The sequence below is a fragment of the Dermacentor andersoni genome, chromosome 10 (genome assembly GCF_023375885.2).
Source record: "Dermacentor andersoni chromosome 10, qqDerAnde1_hic_scaffold, whole genome shotgun sequence".
Taxonomy (NCBI): domain Eukaryota; kingdom Metazoa; phylum Arthropoda; class Arachnida; order Ixodida; family Ixodidae; genus Dermacentor; species Dermacentor andersoni.
The window spans coordinates 45,050,414-45,077,422 of NC_092823.1; the positions used below are offsets into that span (position 1 = coordinate 45,050,414).

A 27,009-nucleotide genomic window follows, 5' to 3' on the forward strand; every position below is an offset into this window, starting at 1 on the left:
GTATTAAGAAAAGCGTTGATTTTAGATGTAAAGTACTAAAACACTGCGATCTTGAAAGCAGCACTAAGCATGTACTTTCATGGATGTCAATAATGGAAGGTAGTTAACAAAAACTTGTCTGCTGATCCATTTTTGAAAGGTCCTGTCTGAAATAATTTTTATCATAATTTCATAATTATCATAATCATAATTATTGCAAAATTCATAATTTTTCATCAAAGCTATTAAGTTATGACTGCCATCGCTTAAACGGTGGCAGATTTATGCTGGAATCAGGGACGGATTGTCATTTTGCATGTTGCACGAGACATTGCAGTTCCTCTTTCTTGAGACCTTGGCGCCATTTCACACACTTGCATGGTAGTTGAGCTCCTGAAATGTCGCTGATGAAATCTGTGAAGCTCTGCCTCGAAACGGGCCCAGAATGTTTGTCAGCAGAAAAATGCACTTTTTGAACGCTGTTCGATTCCCAGTAGTCATTGTTCTTGGCGTGTACGGAACAAATGCATAAAAAGGCAGTTTGTTTACTTCATGATTGATTCTTTATTAACACTAGAGCGTGCACAACTGATATATCAGATTATCGCGGGCATGAGATCCATTTACTAAATGCGGTGGCTTGCTTGGCCGCCACCTTCAGCATGCTACAAGAAGCACTCCAGATGACGAAATCGCAGCGTGCGCAGCCCATCGGGCATTGGCCGTTTAGATAGCAGCGCAGGACAGCCTACACTCTGAACAAGAAGACAAAAAATATCCTCAGTTTTCTGGCATTTCTCTTGATCGTTTAACGAACCTTGGTAACTTTCATTTTTCTGTTCTTTGCGTTTTGTTGTGTCCTTCAGTTCGTTTATGATAATGCATCGCCACAGTGCACGTCTTCAACCGTGATATCAGTGAATTTGGTCAAATTCCTTTTACTTGGAAAGTATATTTAGCGCCAGCGAACAAGGACAGAAGGGAGGCGACACCACAATGCGCTTTTACTTTTACTTGTAATACCTTACTATCGTACTTTCATAATGAGTACAATTTTATATGATACACCCGGTTGGCACTTAAGGTAGAATACTCAATATTTAGAATTCGAGCAATCTATGAAGTGAGCGGCTGCATACTGACGGAATGGGGAGTCAAACTAGATTCTAAAATGAACATACGAAGCTACAACAGACGCGGCTAAAATTAACGTAAGCGAAGCACACTATTTATTCTCGCACATGGCAGACGTTGCTAGTCTATTATCTTTCTTTTTCTATTCGCTGTGGACGTCATCGGCGCTTTACGTTAGTTTGCTGTAAAATACGCGGACCAACACCTAAAAGAGCGAATGAAATTGTCGTTTCAAGTATTTAAGATACGAAGCGAGCTGGTAATTCAAGCTCACGACGCATGCACGGACGACACGGAGAAGGAGGGAAGCACTGCATTTTCTCTAAAACTTTCATCGTGCTTACTACATGCGCCGTTCGACGCTGCCATTTCCTGTAGCCACCGGAATAAAGTTGCAGTGCTTCTAGGGTGTCGGATGAAATGCTTGTTTGTTCCATAAATTCCCGGGTGAGCAATGAAAGAGGCACCATCAACCCGATTTGGAGCCTTCGTCAAGAGCATTGGCCTTCGTAATGCGGCAAAAAGATGAATAATTTCGATCGCCTCGTCTACTACCCGAGGGTACGCGGTAGCACACGAGAATATTGTGGCTGTCGGTGTTCGGGAAGTGTTGGTATTGTGACGTGGGGTATTGCGGGTACGTTTGCCTTTGTATTGTCCCGAGTGTAGGATGCCTGTGTATGGGTTAGGTGGGGAAACTGAGTGAAACTGACGCTATTCATTTGTGGCATTCACACACTGCGGCGATGTACCCACTAGAGGGCTCAAATATCTCAACGTAAAAATAACGAAATAAAACGCTCGAATATCACTTTTCGAGAACACCTGAAAAGCTGAAACTAATAGGCAACCGTATACAGTTTCTATAGAGCCTCGGAGGGTTGAAAATCAACTCACTTTAGGCACTTTAGCATTGCATCGTAATATTTTCTTCATTTTCTTGTTTCATATCACACGTATTTTTATCCCAGTTCAGGGCATGCTCTTCTTCAGCCAAAATCCAAAAATATTCTGATGGTGACAACATACTCCGTATACGCTTGTTGCCAGAAATGAATCAATCAACTAATGAAACCAGATACTCAAAGGTACTCAGCAACTAAAATATATTACTGAGATTTTCGAGTTTGAGGCGTCAAACCACGATCTGTTTTGAAGGGATGCTGCAGCGGGGACACTCATTTATTTTGGATTTTAGTCTAAATTGCTCTAATTAATGTAATTTGGCTTTTTGATTTACTTGTCGATTCTTTTTTTTCAGCTCTTTTTTCTTTTTAAACATGATTGTCGTAATGCCCACCTGCTATGCTCTCAACTGAGAGGGGCAGTATTGAAAATAAATAATTTACCGGGCACCCAAATCAAGCCATATCACCGTTTTTGCATGTTTTCTTCACAGGTATGTGGCTTACGTGGTCGGGACACAACCCGGAACTTCGGGCTCAACAGCGGAAGGGTATCGCCACTGGGCTGCGTGGCCGGTGTAGGCTTTTGAATTCTGTGTCTTTTGGAGGCTCTCTTCGGTCGTAATAAATTTTGTGCTTTATACTGCGGCAAAAACAACCTCTAATGGCTGCTGCCTACATCTGTACGTGGCTTTTTTGTGCCGGTGCATTCAGCTGTGTATGATGTTGTGTGTGCGTGTGTGGGATGGTGGAGCTTGAGGTCATTGAACAATCAGTGCAGCATTTCTTTTTTTCATCGCATTCTCCGCTCACTTGGAACGCCTCGTCGTACGATAATATGACCAAACAAACAAGGCTATATTAAATATACAGCTTCTGCGATGTCGGAATACATATATAGGCAGCTTACCAAGTGTGAACGTCTGGGAAGGAGGAATGCACCACGCTTAGTCATGATTCACTCTTTTACATCTCTAACACAAGAACGCGAATATGTTTGACTAATGCAAGTCCGATGAACACACATTAAATTTTACCACAGAAACTGGGGAATATGTCGACACTCAGTCGATTACACAAGTGTTTGCTTGTTTTGAAGCACCGCGAAACAAGTAGCTGTTTTTCAACTGCTGCTGATGCTACACAGATGTTTCATGTTCTCTTCACAATAAAAGGAAATTGAAAGTGAAGCAAATAAAGCTTTTCCCTCCTAATGTTTATTCAGCTTGCCAGTCATTAATGAAGTACATGTTCCTCTTAACAGAGAGGCCATTTGATGCAGATGTCGTGCCTAGTACCGTGTAAAATGTTAAGTGAAGCCACACGCACGTTTGTGTTATACTTTTCACAGAACGAAACTTCGCAAAGAACAAATTTGAGGACAATGGCCCGTATAAATTTGAGGTTAACTTCGTGAAGCAGTTCGTGAATTCAGTGAAGCTTTCATGACATTAAGTTGGGATTGTGACCTTCGTAGTACAGATCACGAGCAAAATGCAAAATGTCATTGTCTACCTCATTTCAATATTCAGTGTGAAGACGTCAAAGCTTTGCGACATTCTCATTCAACTCATATTAAACACATCAACTGAGACAATACTAATGAAGTCGGAGCAGTGCGCCGAGAGTAAACCTTAAGCACAGTATAAGTTCGCAAACTACAAATTAAGGACGTCCAGAGAGAGGAGCGATTGTATATCATGCCGTAGAAGGTCAAATTATCTTTACTCCGCAGAAACCACACGCATGTTGCCTGCGCTAGCCAATGTGTAGTCAATTAACATCGGCGAGAAACTGAAACCGTGCTCTGCGCGAAGATATTGTTTTAGAGAAATAGCCGACTTGACTACGGCACACAGTGAGCACATATTCACGTTGCTCTCCTTGGTTCCATTGCCTACGGCTTGAGGTGTGATCAAGCGTGCTCAACGCAACGCAATAGTATTGTCAAATATGCAGTATCAATGTCAGCTGCTGTGTATGACGGATAATGCCGTAGTTGGGTGTAGGCCATTGGGCTGCGAGCAAGTATTCCCCCTCTATTTCTATGCAAGAACACTCGGTACGTAGAAGAAGGCTGGTCTGCTTATACTGAATAAGCACTTCTTTATTATTATGATCGTGACAGTGCAACGGGAAGGTGACCTCATAAACAAGTTGACCAAAACTCAGTGTATTCGCTAGGCTGCTTATAGGGGGTTGAGCTAACTTGAGCAAACTAGTGCCATGAAAGTAGTTTATAAATATTTGCAGAATAGTAAACAATGTATTATTATACATATAAATCATCCGCGTAAAATTTCGTGGGGCCGCTGAGCTTAGCGATTTAACGATAAGCGGTTCGTATCAATCGACTGAGATTCACTGTTTTTTAAAGCTTGCTTCAAGATCTGTCAAACGCCGTCCCAACAAAGCTAAGAACTCACTGTCCATTTCGCCAATGAGAACGATAAATTGGCTAGCTTGTGCTCCATGGTCGAACCGACGAAGCTTACGATGCATTAGAAGTGATCAAGGCAGTCGTCCACGTCCTCTCAAGCTTCCCGTTTCCAAGTAGGGGCCGATTTAAGTTAGCTGTGTCGGCTTGGTTGTGAAGCAAGGTGTGTGCATACTGGTCCTTCTCTATGGTTAGTATTACCATGATGGTTATATTCAGGTGTGAGCTCGTGAAGTCGACGGGGTTTTCACGTGCACTGGTCGGAGTTTTATGTGGGCTTCAAGACATGTTTCGGCATTGGGGCAGGGGTTTGTGCCCATGAACTCCACGAGAAGTTTCTTCATGTGAAGGGACAAGTCAGCAAATGCAATGCAGTATCTAATAATTGCCGACTTAGGAGAACAAGCACCCTGTCTGATATAGAGTGTGACGGTTTTTAAGATTTATGGTGTTCTTAAGAAATCGTCTGTGGCAGATAGCTCGATTCCTGTGCTTCAGCTCTAATCTGCGAAAAGGCGGACACTACTAGCATGGGAAATCGAAGCACATATTCAACGAATGATGAAGACGTCACTAAATAACAGCTAGATAATTACTATACGGCATATATTTCAATTTACGAATTGTAACTGGCGAGTTTTCAAGACGTAGCCACTAGAACCTAATTTTCAGCATGACACAAGTTTCAGTATAATGTTTTCCAGTTTGGGAGAAAATACGTGGGCGTTCCACTTATGTTTGTTTTCCAGCACATGAAAGAGCTTTTTATTAATTAAGTGGAACAACTTTGCATTTTTATTGCAAGTTTGATTGCGCATATTTCTAGACTTGTGCCACTCTGGTTAGGATAGGACAGGAATAAACTTTATTTGTCCAGCGGTGATTGCTGTTGCTGCCCGCAGCTAGGCTGTCAGGGGTACATCACCCGAGGAAAATTTTCCGAGATCCTGGCCCGCTGGACGGCCCACTCCTGGTCTTCGGGTGCCACGCTGAGGCGGGCGGCTTGCCATCTCTCAGTGAGGCGCCCCGCTTCAGAGGATCCTGCTATTGTCTTCCCCCTTACTCCTGGTCCTTCATCAGGGCATTGGAATTCCCAAAGCACATGGGGCATATCGGCCAGTTCATGCTCGCACCACGGGCAGCCGGGCGACGGGTGCAGCGCTGGCCACAGGGGGTGCAAGTGGTAAGGGTTCATGAAAGTGCCCGTCTGCAACCGTCTCAAGTCGACTGCGTGGGACCTGTCCAGCCGCCCGTGGGGTTGTGGATATTTCCTTCGGTCTTTCCTATAGTGACCAAGCACTTCTGGGTTCGTTGCCAGAAACTCCTTGACATCGCAGTCGGCGTCCCCGTGATCCCCAGCTCCGTCCGCCGCAATTTGGGTTGTCTTGGTAACGACAGCGGCTGCGCCGGACAGGGTGGCCGCCGCCGTCGCCGTCACTCCTCCGCTGGGGTCCCGCACAACAACGGCAGCGGCTGCCCACTGGGTGACCGCGTCGCGGCGGGTAAGCTGCCTCGCGACGAGGTGGGCGCGCTCGTTGTGGTTGGGTGGGGTGTCGGTGTTCCTTCTGCCGTTAGCATTGTTGTCGTTGTTGTCGCGGCAGTTGTTGTTATTGTTACTGCCAAGCTCCCTGACGTGCGCGGGGAACCACTTGAGGGACTTGTTTCTAACCGTGCCGGATCCGAAGTCCCCGGCCCGGGCTTTGAGCATGCTTGCCACATCCGCGGACACCCAACCTTTGGTGTAGTTCCGAATCGCTGATTTGGAGTAGCTGATGATCAAGCTATTCTCCGCACCTCCGTGGAGTACCGCGAGGGCTATGGCCATCTCTTCCGCTGCTTCGGCCGACGGCAGCCTCGCTGATGCCGTGACTCGGATCCTTTCCTTTGTATCTACGACTGCCATTCTGGGAAATTTCTTTTAAGTGAATACGCCTTGAAAACTCACCGACTATCATTCGTACAGTACCATATGTGGAGTAATATTAATAATTATGACGTTAATTAGCGCATTTTTGTTACTTTGTTGAATATGTATTTCAATTTCTCGGGCAGAAACTGTCCGCCTCTAAAGAATTCAGCTCAAGAACCGGAAGTCTGTTGTCTCAAACACGCGATGATTAAAAATAGCGGCAAATTTAAAAATCACCACCCCCTAAATCGGCTTCTGGGTCGAAGCCCAGATTATTGTGTCACTTTACAAGGAAACGAGGTATTTAATGGTATTCGTTTTTACGCACCATTGTGAGCTCGAACTTCTCCTGTCAGAAATCATGGTCAATGTAGCCGGTAGTTATCGCACAAGGCTAGGTGTCAAAAACAAACCAACAAAAAGGTTTTATAGACAACTAAGCAAAAGCTTTTGAAGATGTTTTATTCACGAAGCTACTTAACTGGTTCTACTGGGTACCTGTCTCGCATAGTTCTGCAGCCGCCGTTGATGCAAACTTTCTGTAAGGTATACAATATGAGTGTTAGTGGTTTGACTTTAATAATGCACGTGCTAAAAGATTCAAATCCTGAAAGTGTGTGCCGTTCAAAGCTTCAATTACGCTCACAAGAATGGCAGCAAAACGCAAGCGTTGCGCTCAACTGAAAACCTCGCGCAAAAATTAAGCAGGTGAATGAAGGCGATTCATTTTTTTAGGAACCACAACCAATTTCAAACAACCCATAAAACCAAGAACTCCTCGGTACTCATCTTTATGGGTAACTAAATGCAAGAGTTCCATTTATGGCACACTTCATATTCATGGGAAAGGCGAAGAGAAATAAAAGTGGAGGCAATCCCGATTTTGCCGCTACGGGAGGACATGCGCTAGTTCTGTATGACATGTGAGATGCTGTAGCAATCGAACTAGTCTGACGCCTGAGCTTGAGTCCGTTTTCTTCTATGCTTAGATATACGTATTTCTAACCTAACCCTGACATTTTTTGGCAGCGACACTCAAGGGCTTCGAGGTGGATGCGTAAAACACGCTACTCTGCAGGCGTCACGTTGTTCGTGATGTTAAGATTATCCATGTGGCCATGGAGCCCTCGAATGATACTAAACGCGTCAAAGGTGCCATAGTCAAAACTCTTGTCATGCAGCGAGCGAACTGAAACAAAAATAAAGGGCCAATTTTTACTTCTTTTTTTTGCATTTCATTAAACGAAGTCAATAAGCAGAATGCCGCACATGTCACAATAAGGTTAAGGGTTGGCCTTGCAGTGGCTGCAAAGTAAAATTTTTATTGCTTGGTATTTAAATAAAAATATGAAGTTCGTCATAAGAAACACGTATTACAAATTATATGTAATGGAATCCTCCTGTTTCATTCGATTTCGGTGCACATCGACTGCTTATAAGTGGTCAAAGAAAAAAAATGTTTTCTATAACATGAGGCATCACAACACAAACTGAGGCGCAATACATTTTCCATGTGTTTGGAAACGAGGGATTTCCGTATAATAACCGACATTGACATAAACGTTCCCAAGAGCACTTCTCCGTTTTATGCGGCTAGACGTCAGCATAGACATTAGTAAAATATGGAATGATCCTTATGCGTGAAAACGCCTGCCACATCTATCGTAAGCAATCTCTTTCCCCCCACTGTAACTACGCAGCGCAAAGTAAATAGTTGCTCGATAAGAGTTTCACCTCTTCGTACGCAACCTTCACTTGTGCATCCCAAATACTCTAAAATGTCGTAGGACTTAGTAGGGTCCCTTCATTTTACGTGAATATTTTGGAGCTAATACCAAAATCGAGTGCTCACACCCTCCCTGGGAAAATTGCAGTGAAAGAGAAAATAGTTAACATGAAACTAGCTGCTACATAAGTTATTATAAAGGCGGTTTGGCATTTCGGGTCAAAGGCTTCACCTATACAGATTTCAAGCACCAGGTTAACGTGGATAAATACGTATACATTGCCTATGTGATACGATGAATGTACGTGCGGTCTACCGTTTTCCTTGTTCTCTTTTTCTAATAAGCAGAGGAGCCTGTCATTCTTTTTTTTTACATAAGTTCCTCTTGAGAAGTAAAGTGTAACAATGTAAGAGCAAAACATGGAATTAACTGACACGTGTTTCACCTGCACTAAAGTGGTGCCATCTCTAAGCTACATAAATGTGAAAGAAGTGACAACCCACATGACGGGATTCTATTCCTTCAACGCTTGTTTCGTTACATCGGGAATGGTCGGGAAGAAGTGTTCGGAGAGTTTTGTTCAGGCCCGGCGCATAGCATCTAGCGTAGCATCTTGCCATGCCGTCATCCTGAAAAAAAAAGGTTCAGTAAGTCTTCCTGCGCCTAAACCACATGAAAGCCTTGATATCTTAATTCCGAAAAACCCACACGTTATTCATAGTTGTTCGATGGACCAAGCGTCACGTACGTATCCGTTGGACACATGAGTAGCGCATTCCAAGAAGCAATGAACTCTTTACTGCGTATTACAATCGTTCACAGCACAGGCACAGGGAGGTGTCAAATAGGAAGTGCAGACACAAGCGCTAACACCATACTAGAGATTTATTTTAAATGTAAAAATTGGCGAGCACACCACCACCAATCGCAAGGCACGTAGACAACAAAGTAACAACAGTGACAGGAAACCAAAAAGTAAAACAAAGTAAATACACACAAGGTAGCATTGCATGCTGAACAACCCGAGTATCAAAGTTCTTTTTTTTTTCGGTGAGGGCACTTGTGTCCTCTCCGAAAAGAGAGGAAACAGTTAACATGAAACAGCAGACAAGCAGCAGACAAGGCTCCTAATTCGAGCCTTGTCTGTTCCTGCGGCTTGTCCCGGGTTCCGCAGCTGCCGTGGCCCCCTTACGAATGGGACGGAACGCAAAAAACACATTGAGCGCAGGTCGACACAGATAAGGTAATAAATTTGTTCCCGGCGTCTCTCGTAATGGCATGTGTAATAATCAGATTGTGGTTTTAGTGCCCTAAAGGCAGGAATTTTTTTAGTTTGTTTGCGGCTTCCGATGTGCGTTACCAACTAGCCCCACTTTTATACCTTTTGTAATAGAAGGTTGGCTCTGGTTATTCTTTTTTTTTTGTGTCTGCATGGCACAGTGTTCTTCGACGCAAGTTTTTGTGCGTGAGGTTCTAAAATTCTCCAGGCACCCTTACAGCCGAAATCAAATGTCTGCACTCAGTAGCCAAACCGATAATCCTCCTCACTCAGAATTTTTCGGTTAGCATGTAACTGGAGGGTTCCTAAACGCTAACAATAAAGTGTTGCTCTGTGAGTACTCAGACTCTCAGTAATGAAAATAATCTGATCTCTATAATTCAGTTGTCCTTCTCGGGCATTGCGACGAACATTCAGTGGTCAGCTGTAGATGTTTCGGACCCTGTGGGACGGTAGCGACGTCTCAAGAGCCGCAATATCAAGCACTGATAATAAGGCATACAGGATAGTAGTCCCCACATGGAGAGTAATCATCGTGTAGTAATAGTCCCTGCGCCGTAGTGTGCTTGTTCAACTGGCGCATGCCTGCTAGCCTTTCACGAAACTGAGGGTGGTGCAATCAGACAAAATTAGCACGACTTTTATACACTTGGCAAGAGCGCTGTTAGTATCTTTTCGGGACAGCTTTATACGGGAGCGCAGCACGATGAGCCCCTGCTGGAGCGCCTGCTTAGTCGTGAATATCCAGGTGCTTGGCTTCCCGAAACGGTACACAAAGACCGGCGAGGAAACGAGAGCCTCGATGCTCGACACTCTAAGCCGGATTATGCCACAGCAGTGTTGTGTGAGTTGCATTGGAGCACTCGACAACGAGTAGCATTTATAGTAACTCTCAACAGGTTTTCCTCGCCCGGCATCCATATGGTTAGGCAGAATCGCACATTAGTAAACACGTTCGTATTGGACGCTCGAATTTCAGCCAGTGGCCGCGGTGTTCTACCCATCTGGCCACAAAGGTATGCATTACAACGGCAGAATAACGACCATATGGGGCCTTTCGCCGTGTAACGTAATATGTTGTGATGTTTGTCGCGTCGCATAACAACAATTTACTCACAAAAGCGTGATTTCGCCTGTTTAAAACATCCTTCCCACGTGGTAGCTAGTGCATTGAGGCGCTGTGGCACCGGCTCTGGAATTGGCCCAAGATGACTCTGCCGTAAGCCAGTAGACATCTTTAGTTTGGGCGTGTGGTCTTTGTGTTGTCACACCCCACAACTGTTCCGAATTCTTTAGTGAAGTATTGTGTGTGTGAGCGCTTCCTGCCCCTCTGTTCGATAATGTATCGTGCATTGTGCTCGAAGGGAAGTTCGGTTTCCGCTCAACAGCAAACTCCACGCCTCGTCGTTTATTCAGCGGTAGCAAGGTATTTAAAGGCGATGTCAAGTGTTCTTCCTTGTTCTCCGTCGTAAATATCCAGTTCCCATTAGCTTATACACACGCAAGCAGTACAGTCTTATGCGGAGTGGCTATGTAAAATCTGCATGTTATTTTTTTTTTCTTTAAGTAAGGCTATTCTTTTGCCTTGGCGCTCTTTGGCCCTACCCGGCGCCCTTTAGCCAATAACATATAATAATCATCAAGGCTGTTCATACTCCTTACAAAGCAAATGATCTATTTCAACGGTATGTGCATACATGGGGTTTTACTCGTTTTCGTTGCACTAATGCGCCGTGCGTTCTACTCGAGATTTCGCTACTAGGGGAGGACCACGCTAATTTTATTGTGTCAAACCGTTGCTTATATTGTCAGCATTCGAACAACTTTGTGTAAACTATAAACGTTTATGTACTATTCTACTTTAGATGCTCTAACAAATGTTGTTTCCAAGAGCTTGCAATCTGTATTTGGCGGGAAAGTACGGATGTGTGAAATTTCTGCTTAACTTATTAATACACTTACCATTCTTGAATAATTCTTGCAATATTATGTGGCTATAAATGTATATTCTGTTTTTACAATTGTAATAATTTAACTCACTTTCTCAAACGCAACAAACGTTATGCAGATTGAACTGTTGCTTACTGACAGTAATTCAGTTTTACCTTTAACTGAATCGGCAAACGGTAGTTTGCGCCGACGTCAAGCACCCTCTGAATGTGTGGCTTCGTGTCCACCTTGCATTTCCTCTTCATAGGAAACAGTTTTCGATTGAAATCCTCGACAATCATTCAGAAGTTTGATTATATTTCTGTTACACTTGGCCAGTTTTAGTTAAACTGGCGCATTTTCAACAAGCGATGAAAAAGGATTGCAGCAGGAACTACCTCACGATGATTGTGTAATGCCAGAGCACTCAGATACACACACGCACACACATGCACGCAGACGTTGACACACAAATGCACACAACACACATTCTTCAAGTTACATAATGTATCGTTTGTCGCGCCCATGACGCCAATCGGGTCCCCCGATTGCCGTCACGCTACTAAGGGGCTACTATGGGGCTAATACGGTGCTACTCACTGTTATATCCGGTGTTTACTGCGGGCCACAGATCTGACGGCATAGCAAAGACGCTCTGTTCCAACTCGCCATCGCTTGTTTTCTGCAAATACTTCTGCTGATGAACTTCTCTTTGTAGAACCCATTTTCAATGCTACGACCTGTGTTGTCTGGTTCAAGAACATCCCTGTTCGAAGAAACCGAACTTGATCGCTGCTCTCATAGTTCGTTTTCCAGTTCTTCCTATTGATAAACACTTCAGGTTTGGTTCTTTACGTCGGATCCTTAGTCACATGTATTACGCCTGCCTTCCCCCACTTTCGGCGTGGCGCCGATAAAAGATACTTGCTCACCATACTGAGGGCTCCAGTTTCATTCTTCGTACAATACTGAGCTCTTTCCTTCTAAATTGTTTTTCTGTTGTGGCTACCAAGTCATTTTATTATGGCCTGATTTGTTGCCAGGCCAACGTAGGTAGCGGTAAACGAAAAAGAAAACTCCACAAAACTCACCGTTGCAAAGCGGATGCCTTCAACATCTGGAAAAGCCAGCTTGCAGACTTCATTCCTGTTTAACACTTTTCCGGGTAGCTCACTTGTGTAAAACAATTTCTTTATTCTGCGCTGAGCATTCGTTTCTGTGAGGCACCACCCCTGGCCTGACCTGGACAAAAAGAAAAATAATTTTCCAGGTGCTTGAGCATTACTTTTGCCAAAAACAAATAACTCCTTCAGTAAAGTGGTGCTGCGATCATCGCCATCAACCGCACTCCTGACAAGGACGAGGACAGCAACGCGAACCACCATCGCCAACAGACGTTCCGCCATAGACTGACACAGCTGCGGCCTTTCTCGCTCCGCCCGTCGTCACTTCTGCCCTCTTTAATAAGTTTGCCTCCGGTCGCTTTCTGGTCTTAGTTATTTCAACTCACACTTATCGTATCTCGCACATATTCTAAATAAATGAAGAGTGGAGAGAGGATTTACCAGAACATGAATGCTTCAAATCGTCAATGGTGGCGAAACAAGGAAGACCTCCACGTGTAGTCATTATTTCGACCAGGAGAACTTGGGTGACCAAAGCACGTCGCCTTATCAAATCGTTGCCTTCAGGTAGATGTTGCGCATGCTCGCCTACTGCAAGTTAGTCAATCAGTATTTAGCTGAAAATATTCTATAAAGTATCACTGTGCACACAACAAAATGGCATTGCGACTCTCACACCATGCGCCATGTACTGCACAGCAATGCGGTGCTGGGATCCACAACGCATAATTATTATGTATTACACCTGAAAATTTCGCGATTTCATTAGAAGTGGTCACATGTTAAAAGCATGGTTATTTCAAGATGGCTGCGGAAGTCTGTCTCGCAGTGCATATAAAATAGGATGATGGTGATCAATCATTATTTATTCGAAGCAAAGCCTCAGTGGGCCTAAACCACGTGTCTTGTTCGACGCCATCGATTTAAGCGGAAAACGACGCTGAATAGTTTCTGCCGTGAACTGATTTCGTACATTCCTTGAAGCCCTTGGCAGTCAACATCATTTGAAGTCTCTTGCGGGATGAACGCATCGTTAGCTAATAAACTCAATTTATACCTGTCCTTCGCAAGTGGCTACATTCCATGATCTAAAAATGTCTAACACTATCAATTAATTTATTTGTCAGCCGCTATCCGCGCTTTCTACCGTTACATACACTCAATTCGCTCTAAAGCAGGGGTCTCCTTGCTATGTTCCGCAGTCGCAGGTTATTCATGCGGTAGGGCCCGGACTACAGGTGGGTCCGCAAGGCCTCCGCCTAGGAGCTTCTCCACAAAACATGGTGCCTTAGTGGGCCTTTCTTGGGGTGGGCCTAACTGCAATTATGTTATGACTCAACGACATCACGTAGTCCTAGACAGCGGTGGCGAATCAGGAGTCTCGTGCGACCATCCCGTGACGAACGTGTGACGATCCGATTGGTTGATGCCGGTGACCACGTCAGAGAAGGCACAGAAGCTTTTCTCGACCTCGCCCAGGTGCGCTGGAACCAGAGAGCTTTCACAACATTTTGGCCCGCGGAACAACCACACTTACAACCGTATACACGTTGTAATACAGCGAAAATATTTTCTTTAGCTCACAGCACTGAGCAAGCTTACCGAAAGCATAGATTCTACGGTCACAGAAGAGGACCTATTTAGCGAATTCGAAAGGAGTGTCGGCGTACAGCTTGTAGTGAGGCTAGAAAAATACCACAATTATATATCTAAAAGCTAAAATATACCACAATTGATCAGATGGCGGAGGGGGGAGGGGACATCACCGGAATGAAGAAAACACTCGTAGGGCAAATAATAAAAGTTGTCAACATTCGCTGATTCTCAAAACCGATTTTTTTATTATCAAGCAGGCCCTCCATGGAAAATACGTGGGCATGTCCTGTGTTCTGAAACCTGTTGTTCCAGCTCCTAATGTTTTGGTGTCACATGGGCTAGGTCGCCACCATTTCCCTATTTTTTTTAAAGGCGCTGAAACTGAGTTTGTAGGCGTGACGTTTTACATGATACTTGAAAGACCGAGCTGCGGAAACGCTTTGGCTTGGTTCTTTGTGGGCTATGGAAATGGAAACGCACACCATAACATGATCATGTATTGCTGAAAGGAGAAGTAAACCTCATTCATGACCTCTACATAAACATCAAAGGCTTCAAGAAAAACTGCAATTTTTTAACAAGCAAGCACGAAACCTAAAGCGGGCGTTCCTCCGCTGCTGTTCATATAACAGTGTGGGCACTGATACAACATTTTCTTCCATTACAGCGGCAGTAATCTTCATATACTGCAAATACAATTTTGGGAACCACTATGTGAACATGTTCCCGAGAAGAACTACAAATTTTCCTAAATTCATTTAGCTAAGATGTAAAGGCTTCGCCGGGTTCCTTGCACCTAAAGGTATTGAACTCCAGTCCAACAACATCTATGACTGCATGTAAAAAGAATAGAGTCTAATCAAATTCTATTGATTGTTAGGCACTGAACACCTCCCATATATTCTCCGGCTATATATAATTTTTAGTTCCTTTCCACATTTGTAGGAAAACGTTCCTCAGTATTAAAAAAATGGGAAGTTGAGGTACAGGGTAAAATTAGCTGACAAGCTCATCAGTTACCAACTTATAATTGGCTCACTGGGCTTCTCACCGTTCAGTGAATACCAAACTCGAAGGCACCATTAGCCCCCGTCATAGGCATTGGCAACGGGACGCAATTCTTACAGATTTAGACAACATACATTCTACTCACGTTCCTGTGCGGCATTTCGCTGTCGTCACATGGTTCCCCTTCGGTAAATGCGCTATTACTGCGAATTTTCAAATATGCTAGTTTTTTTTGAGAAATATACTCCACATTTGTTTATTGGCATGATTATCACGTTTTACATATTAGTTTCTGCTTTAATTTCTCCATCTGCTTGAATATGTTCCAATTTTTGTCCGTTCGGATTGACGCCATTCTGACATGCAGCAGGTTATATATCGTACGTTGTAGCCAGCAACCACCGTCCTTCGTATAGTGAGCAATCTAAATATTTTGTGTTTATCCTGAACTTTATTTTCGGCCTCACGCATATTGCACTTCATGCTTTGTTTCAGTGGTATTTCACATTGTCATTGCAGTATATGCCATTTCAATTATTCTCCAGTTTTCTTTATATATTGTGAGTTACGTATGCATTCTCGAAGGTATTCGTGCTTGATTTACTATTTGTCACAACCATACAGAGTGGTTAGGCGTGAATGAGCAGCTTCAACATGCGTCAATGAGTTGTAGCCACATGTGTCATATACTTTTTCACCTGACTTTTGAAAAACCTGGGATAAAGGGTTTGTCTACACTTACATTGTTTTCTTTCACTGTGGAAGGCGGGGCAACTTAAGTGGTTAGTAGAAAAGAAGGAACTGACAATAGGTAAAGCGCTTCACTTGTTCTACGTTCCATGTTTGCTACCAACAATTGGCGCGTCACCATGCCTGTCACAGCGCCAGGGAACGATGTAACTACATCAACAAGGCCCTTTACAAGCTTTTATTACTTTCATATTCGCAGTACTTGCGCATTTGGTCGATTAGCTACTGAAAAATTTATTATTGACAGAGCCACGGTAAACTTTTCAACCAGCTCATTAAGTTTAACAAGGCAAGACAATTAGCTTAGCGAGCCATACGAAAATGCTTGTGCGCAGGTGGAGATGTCTCTTGAAGTAACTCTTCTTCTTAAGGGTAAGATATACAGTACGGCAATAAATATTGTTTATGAATAGCGTACCACAAGATATACCAGGCAAGGCTGCGTGTTTAGATCACAAAGAACATAGAAAAAAAAAGGGCTGGTTTTCAAACACTCAGTCCTGTAAGAATCCTAAGTCTGACGTTATTAAAATAAGCCCATAGTCCAACTTACACGAGTCGTCTGTTATAGCAGCTCTAGAACCCAAAACATTGCAAAGGACAAAACTGCACAATTCACAGGAAAGAGACCAAAAGGAAATGACACAACTGATCCGAGTCCTATCAATTGCGCCATTTCATTTTTTTGACAGTACTGCTCCAACTGGCCTAAGTTTTAACACTACTGTAACGTAAACACTATGCACAAATACGAACATGGATTCCTTTATGTATCACAGTGTCGGTTAACACACACCAGCGAAACAAAGTGCTCTTTGTAAACAATGGAGACGCTTAGCATACCATCTCAAGGTCCTGCAGATAGTTCCTTAATTTAGATAGCACGACTGCGAATGAGCAAAAAAGTGGAATGAAACAATGCGTGCTACGGGGAAATAAGAACCAGAGTTTCAGAACGCAGCCTTCAGTTTCAATCCCACACGTACCAGGAGCATGTAGATCCCTGTAATTACACACCTTTTCACTCCTCGGAGTGCAGTACGTTGGACTATTCGCACAGAAGGGGTGGCTTAGCTGATCTATTCCATTCCTCCAGTTCAATAGAATAAAACATTTCTCTGTGATTGTTTACTGCTTGCCATATGACAAAAATACCTATTTTTATAATGTCACGCACTAATTAACAAACACGCATAGCAACCCCCCCCCTCCCCTATCTCTTCAGAGCGTTGTCTGTAATGTCTGTAATGTAACATTCGAGTAAACCAGACCACCACATAATTTTACGCCATAGCTGGTGCAGTGGGCGAGCGCAGTTATTTGATGAGAAAGCAGTCTAGGAAAATTAGGGTAGACGTCTTTAAAGAGAATGCTGTTTTCGAAGTAATTGAGTTAAAGCTGAAGGAATTGCTGAAGGCTGCTGCCCTTTCTTTAATATTTAAGAACATATTAACAAGCACCTTTTCTTAAACACATTTCTGATCATCGGTTATCGGGCCTTATGATTACTCGACAGCGTGTTAAAAATATGGCGCACTTTACAAATCACCATGGACTGGAGAAGGGTGCAACCATTTCTGACGTGGCTATTTTCTGCCGGCATTCCTTTGTCGTAGATCAAGCACGGTCTTGCCGCATCGAATTATCCTCAGCAACTTAACTTCCTAACTAAACGTTAAGGAGCGTTAAGAAGTTCACTAAGAAGAAGGACCTAATTAGCTGATATAGTAACTGAAATTAAGGACTCAAGTGTAATTAAATGTTGCAGCCTTTAGATTCACTTCAACGTGGTATCTGTGAATGGTTTCCTGGTCATCAGAAGGGTAGAACGTGCAGTATGCAGCGTTGTTTACGATTACCGAGACAGAGGTAGTCACCTATAGGTATACATACTGAAACAGTCGTATTGAGTAAGAATTGCGAACATGCTTTGGTCAAGTCTAGTTCAACATAACTGGGAAATTGCCTGGTTTTGTACTTCCGCTTAAGATCAATGCTTAGGGCTGCGGTATTATTGGTCGATTCAATACCAATTCCATTCCACAATCTCGGGCTCCTGCTCCATTCGCATTCCATCTACCTGACTGTCGTTTCTAGTGTTGGAAAACAATCAGCGATTCCGGAATCCCTCAATCTCCTGAGTTGCCACTCCGCAACCCAGATTAGAGCAAGCTTGCTTCCCACCACAAATATTTATGCTTTTCTCAAATTCTTATACTATCAAAGAAGAAGCAAAATTTTAACGATAATATACTTCACTACTTTTTCCCTACGTTATGTGAGAAGGTCCACGCAACTAATTAACATAAATTACCTTAGAAAGCACATCCATTATTCAGAATAGTTTTTGTCTTCCTCCAGTACGATTACTAATACTTAGAAATTTACTTTCCCCAATATTTATATATTTCTTTATTGTTAGGCAGTCAACCTCACCATTCATCGCCGATGCGACCTCCTGACCAAAAGTATGGAGACCCCTGTTCTTAAGGAAAACATGTTAGTTTTATGCACTTAATGACCAACCAAGCTCTAACAATAAACATATGTGGAACATGAATGTAGATTACCCAGTTTTCCTGACTAACTTTGTACAATTTCCCTGCTCCAATTATAACGCCCGTCACTTTCCATTACGTCGAAAGGTTGTGCTGTGCTCCACTTTGGTAAAAGTTATTTCGTCATGCATGAAGTAAAGTTAGTACAGGTAGAATCTATCGATTATGTGTTGTTGTTGAGTTATACAAAAGGCGAACGCTATCACGCAAATATTTTCACGCCATTCAATCAAGGATTCTATGAAAGGCAAAACAGCGCACTGCTATTTTACGCGCTTCCAAAGTGTGACATAATAAAATTGTTTTTCTGTTTGATTCGTTATGCCACTATTTTCGGTAGAGCTTCACAGTATTGAGTAACTGCTTGTTTAAAGAGTACAGTTGCGGTCTGTGTGAGTTGGCACATATCCTTGAAAATTAGGCTAGTCAGGAGACGAAGAAAAGACGAGAAACGTGGCACACGCAACGACTTGAATCGTTTCCGCGTCTATCCTGTGTGTGTCGTCTTTTCACTGGTTTAATTGTCAAGAATTCTTTATTCAATTTTCTCACAGGCGGCCTCCCCACTGCGACCACAGAAGAGAAGTGAAATTCCACGCTGGAATGTTGAGCGGCAATGGAGCCAGCTGTAAAGAATACGACTACGAACGCAGAAGTGGCATGAGCGGGTTCGCGTACTTGCGCCGAGGTGCTCCAACGAGCTAGCTGTGGAATAAGACGACGACGCTCCGGCCATTGCTGCTGATGTAACAAGCGCGATGGACAGATTTTTGTTTCGCCTAGCCATATAAAGCATCGCTTTAAAATTAGTTGCGCTGTAATCATCCACGTCCCGGACATCAGGTGACGTACACTGCGATTTGAGTACTGTACATCTGTGGCTTCATGCCGCACTTGAGAAAGTGACATCAGCCACAACAGCGTAACATCGCTAATTAAAGTTGTATTGAGCGCGCGGTCTCTCACTTGAAATCATAATGTATTGTTTGCAAACCACTGTTTAAATTTTCACGTTCTTTTACTTTCATTGAAGCTCAACTGCAAACAGAGCTGGCACACATTTTTTTTTTTAAACTACACATGTAACACTGCTCTAGCACGCACAATTATGAAAACAGTAAAGTGAGGCTTCCTGGTGTTACGCCACGTGGTCTTCTTGTGTAGCCATTTATAATCACTTCTAATGCGTTATGCAAGGACCCCCCGCTGAATTGATCTGATACTCCATCATAGATTCACGCACTTGGACCCATACCCATGCTCTCCATCGTAATTTTGGTTGTAATGTTGTTGGCAATGCTATTATTGGCGAAATAACCTGGGTTAGCCTGGTAGATATGGCTTGCAATTGCTGCAACAGAGCATCTCTCTCCGCGTGAAATAAGTCGCGATGAGTCGATCACTCTAGTCTTCAACTGCGGCGCATCCTTGCTCAGTATCCGTGCAGAGACAGCTTTGCTATGGAATGCCGCACTTCCAGCTTATACGAAGCTTGTCGGCCGTGACTCAACGAGGATATGACAGTTTAATATAATCCATTAGCAAAGTCTCAACGCTGAAAAGTTCTGTAATTTAGATAGTTTTTTGGCCACAGCACTCAAGTTTTCATTATAGTTACGGCTTATGTTCGCACACCTACCGGGCGAGACGTGTCATCGCAGCGTTGCAGCACTTGGAAAATTTCATGCTGTTGCTGCTATTCGAAAGGTAGGTCATCATGAAGCCATCATACCATGGGCACGCCTTGGATGAATAGCCAGTGTATTGATATCCATCGTGCGGGCAACCAAGTCTAGTTGTTGGAAACCAAAAGAAAAAAACACACCGGCAAAGGCCTAAGTGAGGACAGTAACTAGTTTCGACGTTGTAGTATTTGGCTGGGAACAAGGCAAAAAAGCACAGCGCTCAAAGTGGGAGAAATAATCGTTAAGGTGGTTGTTAGCCGCCAATTTCTGTCCTATTGTTCACTGCGTTTTAGCGACTATAATAAATCGCTAGAAAAAGAAAACCTTATGTAGAATTTATGAAGAACTTCTTAGTTCCTCTCGGTTTGCTGGTCACACTATGGTGAACTGCAAAGCCGAAAGTTGAATTAGCTCATACGATAGGATTGGCATGTGAACAACAAGATGCAAGAAATTAGGGTAAGTTTCAAAAACACACAAATCGTAACCGAGAATTAAAAAAAAAAACGTTAACAAGGACCTATACAGAGTGCAGGTTAGAACTACATTCATTAGGACGAAAAAGTAAAATAACCTCCTTTTAATCAGCAAGACATCGGCTGAGTAATTAAATTGGGTTCATGTTCATGTGGCAGCCACTCTACTATCAACTCAGCAATTTGTTCACAGCCGTAGACTCGAAAATAAGAATAGTGGCATTCCTAGATACACCAGAGCTCAGGTTGCTTAGGTTATGTCGATGTTCTGTCGACCTAAATTGCGCAACTTTTAACAGCAATGAGTTTTCGAACATCCCTCCGTTTACGTGATTGGGCTATGTGTTCTGCCGAGAGAGCAACGTTAGATGACGAGGAGGAAAGACAGCAAGTAAAAGCCACGAAATTTCACCAGCACCATACGAAGCAAGAGTGCCCCACCAAATGGCATGTCCTGAGCGTTGACGCTGTATCTTGAATGAAGTTATGCAGACAGAAATACTCATGGAAATTTACAAATACTGTAAGTGAATAATCAGGACAAACTATGGTGTAACTACATCGAGAGAAGTGTATTGCCTTTTCTAGGCCCGGAAAGACTGGATGAGGACGTGCCAGCCCAAATACTACAGGTTGGAATCTGCGTGTTCTGACTAAAAAAGAATACCACAACACCAATAAACCACAATCAAATGCAATTCGATGATGGTCATCGAATCGTTACTCGCGAGACAGTCGCATTTCTAGAAGGGCTGGTGTTTCAAGTTCATAGGGAGCAGTAACTGTTCAGAGGTGGAGGTCAGCCAGAGAGGATTAGAGCCTTGGTGGATAATGTTATGCGGATCGCATACACTGTGGCAGACGGTACATGCGACGCATCCTGACGGCCCTTATCACAGTATCAATATTGCCACAGTTGGGGTATCGATGTGCCGGTTCCATTGCTAATAGGACTGCCTGTACTGAAAAGTACGAATCGGGGCGTTAGATGATAACGCATCTCATCGCCTCCCACCAATTTTACCAATTGACTCCTTCAGTTGGGACGCTGGTGCATGACGTGATAACAACGTTATTAAGCAAGTTGTTATTTTTCCTCTTTAATCTCATACACGCTAGCTTTACAGCTGTGTTTTGTGCACTCGCTTTCTGCGCATGATTTATGTGAGAACACGCTCTTCCACACCCTCCCCACATCATCAGCTGCATCGCCAAAAAACACTGAGAAAGAGGTAAAAGCTTCAGCGCTACACGCTGCATCTCCTCTTATGTAATATATTATAATTATTTGCCCGTGTATGCCTTTAATTGCACTTTCTCCAGAATTAGCTTATGTTAGAAACCACACTAAAGCACTTCCGCAGACACATAATGGTAATGGCAGTCTCCAGGTTTGCGTAAGTTTTGATGACGTGATCAGAAATGATGAGAGTGTTGATGACATGTGGGGACCTCTCATCATTCGGTGATCCTGACTGAATGAGGAGAGGTCACCACATGTCGGGTTAGTAGACAAACGTGAACATTCTGAGCACTTTCTCAAGTACGCATCTTTTACGGAGAGCTCACTATTCCCTTATTTCCTTGCTTCAACTCTCTGGCTCGTTCGAGCGTCGAACGCGCTTCAACTGCAGCGATAAAGCTGTGTGTGCTTTTTAGACCCATTGAAGGCGCGGCTAGACAGCTAGTTAGCGAGCATTTTATTTCCCGGGCTGTCAACAAAATGCATCTGCCTATTATGTTTCGCCATTGGTTTTTCATGGAATGCACTATGCTATAAGAACATAAAAAGAGCAAAGTAAAAGTGCTAGGCAATACTAACTCGACTAGTAAAACCGGCATGAATGTAGCAACTATTATCCAAAGAGAAAGTTAAGAACGACCTATAGTCTGCATTATGGTCTGTAGTCTTATGATATGACTATAGTCTGTATGTAACATAAAAAATGCAGACAGAAATCGGCAATAGAAATGCTGCGCAAATAGACGCTTACTAAAACGGACATTTGACTCAGGCAAGATTACCTTTCCGGATAGTTTAACAACTCAGAACACACATTGCGAGTCTGTACGTTGGAAATCATAGTCAATTCGCCAGAGAACCCACTCGCCAGCATCATTTCTACGCACCGCAACAGCAAGAGATGCATCAACTTACTCAACCTACTACCAGCAGTCGCTAAAAATGACGCCAAACACAAAATCAACTTGTCTTTTCACGCGGATAAAAAATGTGCCTTAGAATCTAGGACATGCACTGCCGTTTGGTTTCTGCTGAGTCATGAACTTCCTAATGAGAGAAAGTGCTTGACGGTAAGGCCAGTAAACTACATACTATTTCGAAGTAAAACTGCCGAGTCATACTAACTCTATTGAACAAATCATTAGTAAAGCTGGCATGAACATACGAACTCTTTTTCAAGCAAGAATTGAAAGCGCTAGCCTACTCATAATATGCAAAGTTGAAAAAGGTCGAAATCTGCAATACAATCATGTGCAAGTACAGCCGCCCTCTCCTAAAACGATTATTTAAAAGCAGGCAACATGACATTTCTGTACAGATAACATCTCAGTAAGACAGCGATATTCTAGGTTACAAATCATGGTCAACTTATAGGAACTGCAAAAGCAAGGAATGCCCAAATCTGCAATCACCTGTCACCGGAAACAAAGTGGAAGATAAAATCAACATGGCCTTTTGCTCTTAAAGTAGCGGCTACATGAAATGGAGTTCATGCACTGTACTTTCGTTTTTGATGCATTAAGAACTTCTTAGCGACAGTACATGTGCCACAATGAGACCTTCGGTATTTGGTATTCCGATTCCGGTATTTGGAGATCCAGACGTGCGTCGTGATGACTAACATGAAGTATTTTTTGCACAAGACGTGGTAAATCAATTCCGCTTTTCCGAAACTGTCGACGAAACACCAAGGAAGCACCCACATTTTCCCGCCAAACAGAATCGTTCTATCGTACGGTCATACTGACATTTCTCGCAGAAGACGCGGTTGAAGCGGGATCGGGCGCACAATGGCACCAAACTATGCACGAAGCACTCGTGTGCTGGGATCCAGCACTTCACTTCCACTTTGACAGAATAAGCAGTCGCCTCTTCATCCCGTCAAGAACACGGATCCTTCTCGTAAAGCACTCTCGCATTTGAAAAAAATGAATCTGTAGGAATACTTAATGACAATGTTAAAGTCTTGCTCAAGTGTACCCGCGGGCGTGACTGCCGCAGGAATAGGCTTCTATGCGGGGAGCTTTTCAAGAATTGCAAAAAACAAAACAAAAAGATGCACTCATTGAAGTAACAAAATGCTCTCGCCATAAGTCGGCAGCATGCGGATACATCGCGCCAATGAACAACATTAACATGTTGCTTCAATACAAGAGCGTTGAAATCTAAAGGTGAATTTTCAAAGGAGGCGGAAAAGCAATAATGCTGGACGCTGCACTCGTGCATCCTCAAATGGGCTATAAATTGCAACCAGTATACATAAGGAAAGTAACTGAAGTTTGCAAATAATATCTTCAATGCACTCATTGTACAAATACTCTCAAACAATTCTTTTGAAATGTCACATTTCCTCCTTCAATTCTTCCTTCAGCCAATATATATTTTTTTTGCGTTCGCATTCTACCAATGCATTCACGTTCCATCTCTAGACTATCATTTCTTTTATTTATCTGCACATGACCAAACATAGTACGTATTCACTCACTTCTAGCATGCAACATCAATAGAAGTATGCCAGGGACACATGTTCGCAGTGAGCGCATCATGTGCTTTGCTTGCCACTTGCAAAAGAACATTTAAGAGTCTATTAGCAAAGAAAAAGCAGGTGCCTACTGTACTTGATCGGTACCTCATTTTCTAGGTATCGCTATTTGCTCCTGATAATTCACTTTTTAATAAATACTCAAAAAGTTCACATCACAAGACAGACGGTATTTTATGGCATAAAATTCTGGAAAGACCCCGCGCTTAGAAAGCTCTGAGTAAGACCCTTTGTTAAAGCTAGCTGACGTGATTAAAAAGGGTTACAATCAATATTTTGCATTGTGCATTATGTCACGAGTACAAAACGCGTGGTGCAAAATTTCAATAAAAACTTACATGTGTCCCAGTTCGTGAGCCATTACCCTAATGCCAGCGAACGTTCTTGCCTTGTCTTCACCCATACCCACCTTGTCTGTCGCACAGACACTTCCAATAAATGCAATCCCTAGAACGTTATGCAGTTTGTTGTCAGCGTCTGCATTAGCATGAGCAAGAACTCGTCGCCACAATACGGCACAAGGTTCAAAAGAAGTTTACAGGCAGTAACCAACACAGGGAGGACGCCTGTTTCAAATCATCTTGCATGATCCTAAATTTGCGCAAGAAACAGTATAATACATACAATGACGAAAAGAAGCACACTGGCGAGTGCCTACTTTGAAGCACATGTCAGCGAAATTCATTTGGCGTCTGAACTGTTGTGACCAACAGGATGGGGGAACAAGTCACGTCATTTACATATGGCGTTGGAGGCAAACAGCTACGAATGTACAAGCAAGCACGAACTTGACTTCTAATATATCAGGCTCACCTGAGCAGAGTACGTACTTCTTCGAGTTGTAAATAGTCTTGGCATCTCAGCTTTCTAGTGGCGAACGTACAATATGTGCTATTATTGTGAATTCACCTTGACAACATTCGTTACACAAGAAGGTTTAGTATTACGTACAGCATACCTCTGTTAAACAGTATAACTCAGCGGACTGCTTGCTTCAGGCTTAAGCTTCACCGACGGTCCCAGATACTCAATTGTATTTTGCCATATTACGCAGTGATGATCGCCTCCTCGAAATAAGTGAACCGGCAACCCTCGACACGGTACTGCAGCTTCTTTTTTTTCTCTATCGCTACTTTACCGCAACTTTTCTTCGGTTGGACAAGAGCAATAGTTCAAGGTTGGTGGGCTGCGTCACCTAACACACTGGCTTATTTACCCGCTACCCCTAACTGACTCGATGAAACGTTTCTTTACATTTTCATTGCGATATCCTCGGATAGACGAGACGTTTGCCAAGCACACGCATTCGTTCAAGTAATGTTACGAGTGAAGTGAACTCTGAGAAGTTGGTCTAATAATTGCTAGACAAACTTCAAAAGAATTTGTTACATTTCAAACATAAGGCTACATTCTACCTACCATATAAGCTCATTTTGATTTTGATTTAGGCCCTCAATGTCTCAAAAGAAGCAATGTTTAGGAATAGTTCGAGCTTCGATTTTTACATTTGGAAGTCTGCGCCAAAATTAGATATCGATATCGCACTAGCGTAAACTGCATTTGTTAGAGCAGTTAAAGAGCATCAATATACTGGCTGATAACACCAACGAACGCGTTGACAGCTTGTGGCATATCAGCATCACACTCAAGAAGGCGGTGTAAGGTTTACTCGCACATTTCTTGTGTGTTCAAAGTGGTGTATAAGCCACAGATTTTTTTTTGCGTTTCATGTCACAACAGATTCAATTCACAGAATTGCGAATGTATTTCTTCTCACGCCGTCGTAAATGTGAAGCTTCCATTCTTTTACCTTTACTTCCGCATATTTTCGTAAACCAGATTAATGGGCCAATTCGAAACTCTCTTCATTATTGTCGGTAAGCTTTAAGTTCCAGTTCTTTATCTGATAAACTTCATTCAATTTACTGCCGTTGATGTCTAGCAAAACGAATCCAGCGTTCCAAAGAATTTAAATATAGGCATCTGTAGCAAAGACTTTTTCTACCAGCCTTGAGACACTTCAATAATATCATTGAACGAAATTGGGACAAAGACATAGCATGTTTCTATTTGCCTCTGCGTACAGTAAACTGAGGTATTTTTTTTCGGCAGTTTCTTAATAATAAAAATAGTACTACCATACAATTTGTTCGGGAAATGTTGTAAATCACTTGCCTAACTGTCCCGATTCCCAGCCCCTACTTCCAAGGAAGCCCATGTCAAGCCTGTAAAATCAAAACACTTTCCCTATAATGAAACTCCCTTCACTGGTAACGAAATAAATATAAGCTCCCCTTTACTCACCCTGTTATTAGGTATACAGCGTCATATTCTTGGTACTTTTTCTGGTTCCATTTGACGTACCGTCGTAATTTCAGGAGCGTATCAAGCCCGTCTACGCGGTTTTTTCCACTTCGTACGAGGAACTCTTCTTCCAGCTTGTGCTAATAAATCGCATTTGTCAGCAGCATATGCAGACCAGCAAACTTAAGCTATTAGAACACATTCTGAAATTGCTTACATTACAAACTTCCACTGCAAGAAGCTTAATTTCGACTTCTGGGTCAGATACTGTGAGATACCGTAAGTTTACCTGCGTCCAAAACAAGTTATGAAGACAACATAAGATGCGGAAATCGCGAACACTTCTACTCCTTACATGGATGTTTGACGTTTCTCAGTGGCCATTCCCAAGAATCTAAGGAATTTTCAATGCGCTACGGAATTA

General features: G+C 43.0%; 1 protein-coding gene across 1 annotated transcript in view; it reads right to left on the reverse strand.

Moving 5' to 3' along the window:
• Positions 1-6,807: 6,807 nt before the first annotated feature.
• LOC126543108 (venom metalloproteinase BumaMPs1-like) overlaps positions 6,808-27,009 on the reverse strand; it is a 42,650-nt gene continuing 22,448 nt past the window's right edge. Inside the window, exons 7-14 of the mRNA XM_050190248.3 lie at positions 26,803-26,874; positions 26,586-26,725; positions 26,457-26,506; positions 24,620-24,728; positions 19,975-20,127; positions 12,391-12,541; positions 8,595-8,720; positions 6,808-6,903 (exon numbers count right to left, since the gene is read on the reverse strand). Coding sequence (XP_050046205.2) covers positions 6,838-6,903; positions 8,595-8,720; positions 12,391-12,541; positions 19,975-20,127; positions 24,620-24,728; positions 26,457-26,506; positions 26,586-26,725; positions 26,803-26,874 — 867 coding nt within the window. The 3' untranslated portion in view covers positions 6,808-6,837. The remainder of the gene's footprint in view (positions 6,904-8,594; positions 8,721-12,390; positions 12,542-19,974; positions 20,128-24,619; positions 24,729-26,456; positions 26,507-26,585; positions 26,726-26,802; positions 26,875-27,009) is intronic.